Consider the following 10,717-nt stretch of genomic DNA (forward strand, 5'->3'; position numbering starts at 1 on the left):
AAAGAAAAAAAAATGTGAAAAGGCTATGCAATGTTAGAGATAAGGATTCGAGAAGGATGGGGTTTGGTTGGTGTAGTTTATGTTGTGTAAGGACAAAACATTTTTCCTCTTATATTCATTTCATCCATATTCGTATTCATAGATGAGAGAGATCACGATGAAGGGGAGCCATTGCTTCTGCCTTCACTTTCTCCTTTTTATTTATTAATAATAATAATAATTATTATTATTATATTAATATTTGCGTTCTGATATTTGGAATTGTTGTCTTATTAGGAATGAAAATGTTGGTAATTTGAATACTTGTTTCTCATTGGTTGTGATTTGCCATTGGTGATGGTACATGGTGACTGGTGATAGGACAGATTCTTTGTCCTGTGAAATAGATCCTCATAGATATGATGCTAACTCAGATATGCATCATCATCATCATCTAATCCATAATCCTTTCCAAATAAGTCAAAACATTATATTATAAATATTATTTCATAAACTTTTTATGCTAATCTTGGGTGATCTTTTAAACCTTCAATTATTATCTATGAACCAATTATAATTATAAGAGTATTCACACATCATTATAAATTAACTTAAATAAATCATAAGAAATACAATATATTTTGCATATAATAATTTTTATTTCAATAATAGTTATAAAATATTCATTACACGTCATCAAAACACTTACATTTTTAATATCTCTAATATTCACAAAGATCACAAAATCTAAAGAACCATGTGCACATTCCTAGTTTCCACAAATATCTAGGAAACCAAACATATATTTCATCTCCACAAACGTCTAAATCTACTACTTGATTTAAACTATTAGTTAAGTTAAAAAAAAAAACAGTAACAAATATCTATACTCAATACTTTCAACACAGTAAGTTTTGATTATCGTATGTAACCATCAATTTCTCAATCAAATCCCATGACCTTTTAATATTCACAACTTAAATCAATTCATCTTTATAAATCAAATCACATAATATCAAGAAATAGTTCTGTTTTTATGCATGGTCTCACAAAATTTCAAATCTCATAATATTAAATTATTTACATTGAATATCAACCATTTGTTAATTTTTAATCTATAATTATTTATACTTATGTAATCTTCATAAGTCTAAATATACTATTTAAAATTATGTTAATTCTTGTCTTGATTAAAATGCAATATAAATATCTAGAATTTTTATGTTAGACAAATTTTTCTATTTTGATATAAAATCATATTTAAATAATGTTTAAAATATCTAAAAATAAATAAATTAATTTATACGTTTCTTCCACGTAACCTGATGAAAATCTAATATAAATATTTGTATCAATGAACTTTTCACACCTCTGGTTATATCCTAGTGAGAAATTCTTTTATGCAAATATCTACACCAATGAGTCTCCCACACCTATGTAGAATCAGTCACAATCCCATTCAAAATTCTTTTGTACAAATATTTACATTAGAAAGTCTTACACAAGCTTTGTGGGCGTAGTTGCATCCTTCTTATTCAATCTTCTACATAAATGTATAAATTAACATTCTTCGACACCTTTGTAGGCTCGACCACATCCTTGTTGACGAATCTCATATGCAAATATTTATGTTAGAAACATTATAAATTGTGCGAACTCAACCACATTTATGAGCGGATATATGATGCAATATTTACATCAGTAAACATATCACACTTTTATAGACTTATTGATGTCCTTCTATGCAACCTCAAATTTAAATATCAATTTAAAAGAATCATTAAATCGATAAAAATCAAACATCCTAATTTACATAAAATGAAACATACAATCAAATTTTGATTTTGTATTCCACAAATAAAAATCTTAATTTATTCCAAAAACAATTAACTACTAAACTAAAATAATTTATTTTTTAATAATATGTTGACAATTACTAAATTCTTATACATGTCATCCATTACGCTTATAGTTTTATAAACTCAATATCATAATAATATATCATTATGCTCACTTCTCAATCAAAATAAATCTTCAATATCATTCTCTAACGATTATTTATCTTAAGTTTAATCTCATTAAAATTTCATTCTCATAATTACTTATTGTTTTCTAAATAAAAAAAATAGTTTGATTCATTCTTGTGCTCTTCAAAAAATTACTCTAACATAAGCAAAAACTAAAAAATCTTAACTTACTCTTGGAAAACCAAATTTAAAAACCAAATACATTGCCATCAACTTAGACTATCAAATATTCATTTTTTTTTCATTTTAAATCACACATGCAACATAAAAAGTTCATCCATCAAAAGAAATAAAAAACAAAGAATTAGTGAAAATCTAAAAAACAATAAAAACTAATTTAAAAAAAATCAATTTTAAATAATTTCAAATTTTGTCATCTCTTAAATAAGAGAAAATAAAACAAATAGTCTAATAAATTTAGATAAAAATAATAAATTTTTAAAATATAGAGAAATAAAATATTTCAAAAAAATTATTTTATATTATATATAACTTTTTGTAACTTTCAACTAATAAAATATTCATTGTTCATGTAATATTTTTTTTCATCAAACTTGTTAAATCAGATTAGTATTCTAACATAAAAACTATTCTCACAAAAATCTTTTATGTTAAACCAGATTAATATATGGGCATTGTTTATGTGTTTTGCTATTAAAATAACTAAAAATGAAAAGGAAAATATTTCAAATTATTAAAAAAAAATTCACTTCGCCGTCTGTGGGAATCGAACCCACGACCACGTGGTTAAAAGCCACGCGCTCTACCAGCTGAGCTAAGACGGCTTGTTGTTAAGTGTTAATTATAAATATATAAGAAATTCTATAATTTATGTCTGCTTTTACAATAAAATCAATATTATATTCCCGGTTGTTTATCTCTTATTTAAAATTAAATCCTTTGTTTAAACATATTACTTTTCAAAAGCAAGAATGTATAATAAATTCTAAAGAAATTTTGTTGCTCATCATTCTCGTTACTCTTTTAAAACACTGTCTTGCTAGTGTAATTTTAGTAGTAATTGAAATTCACGATCAATCCTTTTCTATTTTTACTGGTAAGTCAATTATATATAGTCTTTCTTATCTCTTTATTTTTTGTATTTTTGAAAACATATTGGTTTATTTTATAAAGTTTTTCGAAAGCAAGAAAGAATAATAAATTCTTAAATGTTATAGGGCTCATTATTTTGTTTACTCCTATAGTTTTCATTAATTAATTATTTTAAAAAAACATAAGTATGAAATAAAAAATAAAAGATGTTTATTATGATGCTAGCAATTTTTATATGAATTGAAATGGAAAAATATTTTTTTATCGGTTGACATGAATATAAAGTTTTTAGATTGATTAATTTAAAGTACCATTAAAAATTATACAAATACGTTTTAATACCCTAAAAATAATAAACATTTCAGAAATATAAAAAGATCTTTATCTTTAGTGAATATTAAAAAATATAATTAAGTAGTGAAAATAATATATAAAAATATAGAAATTTTCTTTATTTATTATTTTACCATTTTATAAAAAAATAATTTATTTAGTCTGAGTCTTTAAACACTCTTTTAGTACGGATTATTGTTCTATAAAAAAATGATTCACTACAGCACCACACCTCCCCTTCCGGAGTGGTGGCCCTCTTCTTGGATGGAGTAACTAGTGGCACCAGTAGCTATAAAGAGAAAAAAACGAAATCCCTTCGAGAATTTTGAGCCCCAAGAGCCGAATTTCAGTGGAAAAACGCAAAACATGAACCGCAGCTTAAGGGAAGAATTCAGTTCCTGAAAAATCAAATTCTCATCATGAACCGTATTCGGTGCTAGTTCAAGAAATAAAGTCCAAGGGGTTACTTGGGAAGATTTTTTGAGAGTAAAAAATTCAAACAAAAACACTAAAATCCATATTTCAGCCTACTAAACTTGCCCTACCTTGTGGATTTGAATGGTTGAGTAAAGAAAACCAAAATCCAGATTTTAGCTCGATCGAATTGCAATTACTTTTGCTATCTTCATACAAAATCAGTATTGTTTCCTAATATTTGGCAAATGGCCCAGTAGACTATGAGGCCGAAATTGTTCTTGCAGGTTCGGGAACCAAATATACAAAAATTTCAACTGCCAAGTAGCAAAACTAGGATAATTTAAAACATAAAAGGTCACATAACATTAAAATCTTCCGAGAAAAAATTACTGAAAATCTGTCATTTTACAAATTTCTATCCCCCAACAGGACACAAAGAAAAGCTTCTTAAGAAACTAACATGATAAACAAAATTCCCCAATCATCCCATGCTTGACTGTAACAATGTACAAGCAACTCACTGCTGTGTCTTTATAAAATGAGGTGCCAGCAGTTTTGTAACTGTGAAGCCATTGAAGGAGTCGACATCAAAGAGTTCTTTCAGCTTCTCGTCACATAGTATTTGCCTCTTGTTAGAAGGATCCTTCACAAAGCAATCAGAATTCAGAAATTTAACTGGTGTTCAGCAAACGTGCACAACACACAATACAGCCATACAAAGTTCAGAAACATAGCTTAAGGGCCCTGCTTCGAGCTCAAACCCATGGGGTTCTTGCTTGAAGGGGGCACGGTAAAAACGAGTTTTCACCAATTAGTGTAAGCTTTTGGGAGATTTCATGATCGATAAATTCATATTTAAAAATGAACTCAATTTATGATTAAGAAAAATAATCACAATGATAATCAAAGACAAAAAAAAAAAACGTGAACAATGTTTTTAGCCTCTCACAATTTCTGTTCGTACATAGATGGTAATAAATGACTGTTTATGGAAGGTTGACATTCTAATTCGAAACTATGGTGTGCACACATCGTATTAGAGGATAAAAAATAAGTTTAGAGGAAACACGTGAAGATTCACAAAGTATTTAAACATGATGCTGAATTGTGGTCAACTAAATTTCATCCGTTCCATTTTCACTCCAAGCTTGCCCATCAAACAAATTATCTTCTACGACTTTCAGCATTTGCAATGGGAATGTATTTTAAGCTGGTAGACAAAATATTTTCTGAAAAAGGATATATTGGTTAATAATGAGGAAGTTACATGAACAGAGTAGTAATAAAGTTAGATAGCATCAATTTTCTCAGTCAAGAGGGGTTGGAAGCTAACTTCAAAGGTTGGTGCGGTCAGCGGATATGGAAAAAGAACCGTAAGCATCTGTCAGTAAAGTCAAAGGTTGGTGTAGTCAAAGTGCCAATGGGTGTCCTTGTGGGGAGTTAGGATATTTTATGATTGCGTTTAAAGCTAACTTCAAACACAACTGCATACATCGCAATGTTTTTTCAAATTACCACATAACACAAACCATTTATAATCTGAATAGTGCATTGCTTGAGGTGCACTATCTAAAATTGATATAATAAGAGCTGTAGCAGCTGATAGATATTATTTTATTAGACCAAAATGTATAGTAATTTGAATTGAATATAACTTCTCAAACTTTACACAGCCATTATCACTAATGTACGGAAACTGATCAGAGCTTTATTCAAGCAATATATACACACACATATATATGTATATGTATATGAGTGTGTATGTGTGTATGCATACATATGGCACAGGACAACTGAGAACAATGACAAACCTGAAGGTTGTTTCCTTTAATGTAATCCCACATTCTTTTTATAACATCTGTTCTTGATAACTCACTTTCTCCGGTACCAAGGAAGTTTACAAGGGCATCTGATAGCTGAAGAGGAGCAAGAAAACCTGACTTCCCTCCTCCCTTCTGCCGTTTTTCCTTTCCTTTTGGCTCATCTGAATCTGTCATAGAGGTAGGTTATAGAGACAGTATGTTTCATGTAAAAACTATTACCACACACTATGAATTGCCCTAAAACAAATAAACTTTATCCAGTTACCGTCTGCTCAAATGATTTCTAATATAAATACTGCAACAATTATTTTTCTCTCTTTTTCAATAAATTAGAAAGGAATATTGTGAACAATGAAAATATAAATAAAAACATGTAAACAGGGATAAAATATGCAGGGGAAACAGTTTATAAATTGCCAAGAAAGAAACTGTGATGGGGGTAGACAAATAATATAAAACATTAACAGAGTTCAATATTCATACCATCATCTCTCTCGTGCTTCTTCTGCTTTTCCTTTGGTGTGGATTTCACCTGGACAACTATATCAAGAGATGCATTTTAAACAATATCTCTTCTAGTAAACAAAATATTGACCAGACGAATGAAACAGGGAAGCAAAAGTCTGGAGTCTCATCAAATACAAGTTAAAAATCAGCGCAGTGGATATATTATAAAATCATAGAAGTTTTCTTTTAGAATAAAAATTTGTAAAAGGGTTTGGTGCACAAAGCAGTAGTTTAATTTTATATGCCTAATAACAGGGCCCAATTTTTTTTTACAAGAAACCCTATAAAAGAAAGCATGAACAATTTCAAAGCATTAGAATCCCAACTCACAATGAGGTCACTTGGAGGAACTAAAACAAGATTGAGTGTTTGAAGAATACTACGAAAAAAACCATCTAAAAGAATATTCAACATCCTATTTGGAAATAACATAATTTTAATAAGAAAGGCTAAAGTTGTAGGAGCATACCATCATCGGAATCCAATGGCCAGATATGCTTCGACAACACCTTATTCATTTGGAACATGTTGATGGAGTTGACATTAAAAAGAGCCCGCAATCGCTCGTCACAAATTATATTTCGTCCATTACTTGGGTCTTGCAAATTTTTCTCCTTAATATAGACCCATAATTGCTTAACAACCTAAGGCCAACATTATAAATAGATGCTATAAGACCAGAAACAGAATTATATCATATATACACACTTTCAAAGAAATTGTAGGTAACCTTGACCAGTAGTAGTGGAGTAGTCTATCTTAACTATCATTTTTTCATCAAAAACAGAGAAGAAAGAAGAATATATACCTCAGTCCTGGCCATTTCTGGAGCTCCCATGAATTCCTGAAGCTGGGGAGACAGGCTACATAATTTGCAAAATCCACCACCTCTTTTCTTTACTACCTCATCACCTAACTTGTTAGATCTGAAACACAAGATGAAACACAAGCTGTTAAAACAAGGGCATTGCCCACGGAAAATATTTACAACTAGGTAGTATTACATATTTTATACAGCAATACCAACGGTATTTGTATAATGTAGTGTCGTAATTGGAATCAAGATCTTGACACTTGCTATGGAGAATTTTTTGAAACTTTTTTTTTCAATGGTTTGCTGTTGTGGCTCCAGAACTACACAAATTAGTCGTTGCTTGCAGATAGTACTCCAAAAAACACACTACTGCAGTTTAAGTCTATATTTCTTACTTTTGGACTAAAAACAAGTAAGGCCAATGGTCTGGATACAGTGACACCAGCATTCACCTCATGTTTGCTTCAAAAAAATCTTGGGAGATAAGAAATATTTGTTAATATAATAAATATATAATCACGTTTTACATTTTTTGTTTTTAATTTATAGTTTACGGAAGGGAAAGAATTTGACTAGGACACTGTACAACTTAAAAAAAACCACCTTTGGATCCATTATACTGCCAGCAATCATTCAATTGTTAAGAGTAACAGCATTTCACTTCCAGGATCCAACCATAGTAACAATAAACAAAAGTGACTAACTATACATTAAGAGGGACTGGAACATCCATTGTATAATCATAAATTTTCCTTGCTAAATCAACTGTCTAGATGCACCGAAACGATAACAGAAAACTTCACTTCACAAATGCAGAGAGACAAAACATAATTAAAATTTCATCTGTCATCAGCCACTGACATTACCGCACAAGAAAGCATGCTTAAGGAAACTAAATTGCCAGGCAAAGCAAAGAATCAGATGAATATAAGTGCATAAAAAAAACTAAAACTGAATACTTTTAGTTCATTTTAAACCTGCAAGGCAAGTAACCCAGTCACTAACTTGAAAAACACACAAATTTTATAGAGAGCATCGTTGCATAGTCTGGGAGTGGACCCCAATTGTTCAAAATAACAGAAAGCCATGTGCCTGTGACTATGTGACATCACAAAATAATCAAATTTCATAAAAAAAAAGGGGGGGCAACCCCCCCAAAAAAATTAACATCCAGCAGTGACGCCATTGATTGCAAATTGCAGGGAATCTACGCTCCCAATCTAATTCGATGTACCATCACACGTATAATCAGAACAATTGAAAGAAAAACGCACGCAATGTTTGTTTTTTTAATCGGAAGCAAGAACAGACTAACCGTCCTTTATTCTTCTTGGCATTTTTGGAATGCTTAGGTTTATCTCGTTCCTCTTCATCGTTATCGTCGTCTTCTTCGGATTGTTCCTTGGTATCGGATGGTTGGCTCTGCTCGGGATTATCAGGGCCATCTTCTTCTTCTTCGTCTTCTGGTACGTCGTCGTTTTGTTGCTGTTGTTGTTGCGGTTGGTTGTGCTCGGTCTGGAGGAACAAGTCGACCTGTTCCCTAATGAATGCCTTGCGGTGGGATAAATCGATTCCGAAATCAGCCTCCAACTGGCGGCGGACGGTGGCGGTGGTGGTGGTGTTAAGGTCGGAGTTCCGGAGGAACTCGCGGAGGCGGCCGATGAGTTCGGATTCGGAGACCATGGGTGGAAGTTTACCAAACCAAAACCAACCCTTCTTCGAATGCACGAGTTGGGTTGCAGCGGGTCACTCACCCTACGACTCAGTCTCTGCGTAAAAGAAAAAGGAAACTCCTCACCCGGAGACACAAGTTGGAAATAAGAAATAAATACAGAATAAAAATAAAAATAAAAATAAAATACAAAAAAACTCTATTTCTCGTTACTCGTTAAGTTAAGGAATAAGGTGGAAGCAGTTGCGACTTGCCACGCCACATGTGCCCCCGTTGTCCTTACAATTTATTAAATTATTAAATTATTACACGCACCAAATTTAAATTAAGTAATTAACCAATTTCAGAATAAAAAACCACTATTTTATCATTGAATCTTGATATAAAATATGTAACTTTTTAAATAATTTAATATATTTACTATATCTCGGACATAATTGTTTTATTATAATGATTGCATGATTGCATAAACCGTATCAAATATTAAATATAAGTAAATATTTTTTACTAAATTCAAGCATTCTCTATAAGTAAATATATTCAATATTTTTTACGAAATATAGGTAAATATATTCAATATTTTTTGTTTTTTTTAATTTGATCTCGCTTATAAGATTGATTTATGTAAGATATTTAAAATATTTATTATACACACGATTTTTTTTCCTAATGAAGTGGTATCTTTTATTAGAATTAACTGGCCACCTGAGAATATATTTCAAAATAGTTATAAATAATGTACCCTTAAATATGTCAGCCTCTTTTTCTTTTCTTTTCTCTATATGTGAAATGTTAATAAATAATATTCCTAGTGCTTATTTTATATTTTTTATAACTGTGTACATTTTTTTTACTCCATTTTTACGATAAAAAATTAATATATATATCCAAAATAAAAAAAATAAAAAATAGAGTATAAGTGATTGAAAATAAAGATTATTGTATTTGATATGTAATATTTAGTATGAATGTGGAAATGTATGAGAGTATGCTATTTTTTTTTTAAATAAAAAATTAAAATAAGAGTGGAAGAATTACATAAAAACAAAAAGTATACATTAATATTTTTATATAAATTCTTTTAATCACAAGTTATTTTTCTGAGATAATTTTTTTTAAATAATTTCAAAAGACAAGTACGTTCACACGTATATATATATATATATATATATATATATATATATATATATATTCTATTTGCTTGCACCATCACTAACATTTAAGAAATAGACATAAATATATTACTAATGATAGGTACTTTCTTCACAGTCAATCGTAAATAACAGATAAAATCAAAATATAAATTAATTTAACCACTTTCACCTTAATTAATTATATAATTAAAAAGATGTGTTTTAAATTAAATTTTATTTCCACTCACTCTTTCTTAATTTTGATATTAAGTTTTAATAAAAGGAAGAAAATATATATTTTATTGTGATTAGTAGAATTAAATTAATTAAGTTTCTTATTTAGTTAAAAAAGTTATTAATTTTACTTATACTCGGATAGAGCATGTCAAATTCATGTAGATAGTTTTAAAAAACATGTCTAATTGGTAAACATAATAGTTCTAGTTAATTAAGTTAAATAGTTTCATTACTTATTTATTTATTTATTTTGTGAACGAAATTGATAGTTAGAGGATATATTGGGCCTCCAAAATGAACCACTCGAGTCCAAGTCACTCATACTAAAGAAACAAACAAATATTAATTAAGTATATATAACGTTAAATAATTAAAGAGAAAAATCATTTTCCTTATTCTTTAGAAAGGACAATGAGCATAAAAAGTTTAAAAAATAAAATAAAAAGAGAATTACAAGATAAAAGTGGAGTGAGATGGATAAAATAGATGTTGTGTGGCTATGCATTGATGATCGAGTAAGAATGAAGATCAGACATTTAACTCGAACACACGTATCAGTGTCGATACTTATAGAACACTCGTAGAACACTTATTAGTGAAGTGTTCAATCCAAAAAATATTTGTTGAATTTATGAAAATCTAGCATGATTTTAACACAATTTTAAAAAAGATAAATAAATAATTTTTTAAAAATTCAAGTTTATTGTATAATTTTTTATTAT

At 29.4% G+C, this 10,717-nt stretch overlaps 1 protein-coding gene and 1 non-coding gene across 2 annotated transcripts; both read right to left on the reverse strand.

Annotated features, from left to right (window-relative positions):
* Positions 1-2,718: 2,718 nt before the first annotated feature.
* Positions 2,719-2,791, reverse strand: TRNAK-UUU (transfer RNA lysine (anticodon UUU)). The gene has a single exon. It is a non-coding gene; the product is annotated as a tRNA-Lys (tRNA).
* A 1,357-nt stretch (positions 2,792-4,148) lies between these two features.
* LOC137810140 (upstream activation factor subunit UAF30-like) lies at positions 4,149-8,886 on the reverse strand. Its single transcript, XM_068611283.1, has 6 exons — positions 8,269-8,886; positions 6,948-7,065; positions 6,609-6,783; positions 6,116-6,172; positions 5,621-5,799; positions 4,149-4,452 (listed from the first exon to the last, which is right to left on the reverse strand). The coding sequence occupies exons 1-6, from the start codon at positions 8,634-8,636 to the stop codon at positions 4,327-4,329; spliced, it is 1,023 nt and encodes a 340-aa protein (XP_068467384.1). The 5' UTR covers positions 8,637-8,886; the 3' UTR covers positions 4,149-4,326.
* Between the last annotated feature and the right edge of the window lie 1,831 nt (positions 8,887-10,717).

Source organism: Phaseolus vulgaris, chromosome 2 (assembly GCF_000499845.2).
Source record: "Phaseolus vulgaris cultivar G19833 chromosome 2, P. vulgaris v2.0, whole genome shotgun sequence".
NCBI classification, from domain to species: domain Eukaryota; kingdom Viridiplantae; phylum Streptophyta; class Magnoliopsida; order Fabales; family Fabaceae; genus Phaseolus; species Phaseolus vulgaris.

What these genes read in the sequence shown, in the direction of transcription:
- LOC137810140 (XM_068611283.1), bottom strand. Translation starts at nt 8,636, where the DNA reads ATGGTCTCCGAATCCGAACTCATCGGCCGCCTCCGCGAGTTCCTCCGG. An exon ending in GCCAAGAAGAATAAAGGACG is followed by an intron (nt 7,066 to 8,268) that starts GTTAGTCTGTTC and finishes CTTGTGTTTCAG; the next exon opens with ATCTAACAAGTTAGGTGATG. An exon ending in TTAAAGGAAACAACCTTCAG is followed by an intron (nt 4,453 to 5,620) that starts GTTTGTCATTGT and finishes TGCTTTGTGAAG; the next exon opens with GATCCTTCTAACAAGAGGCA.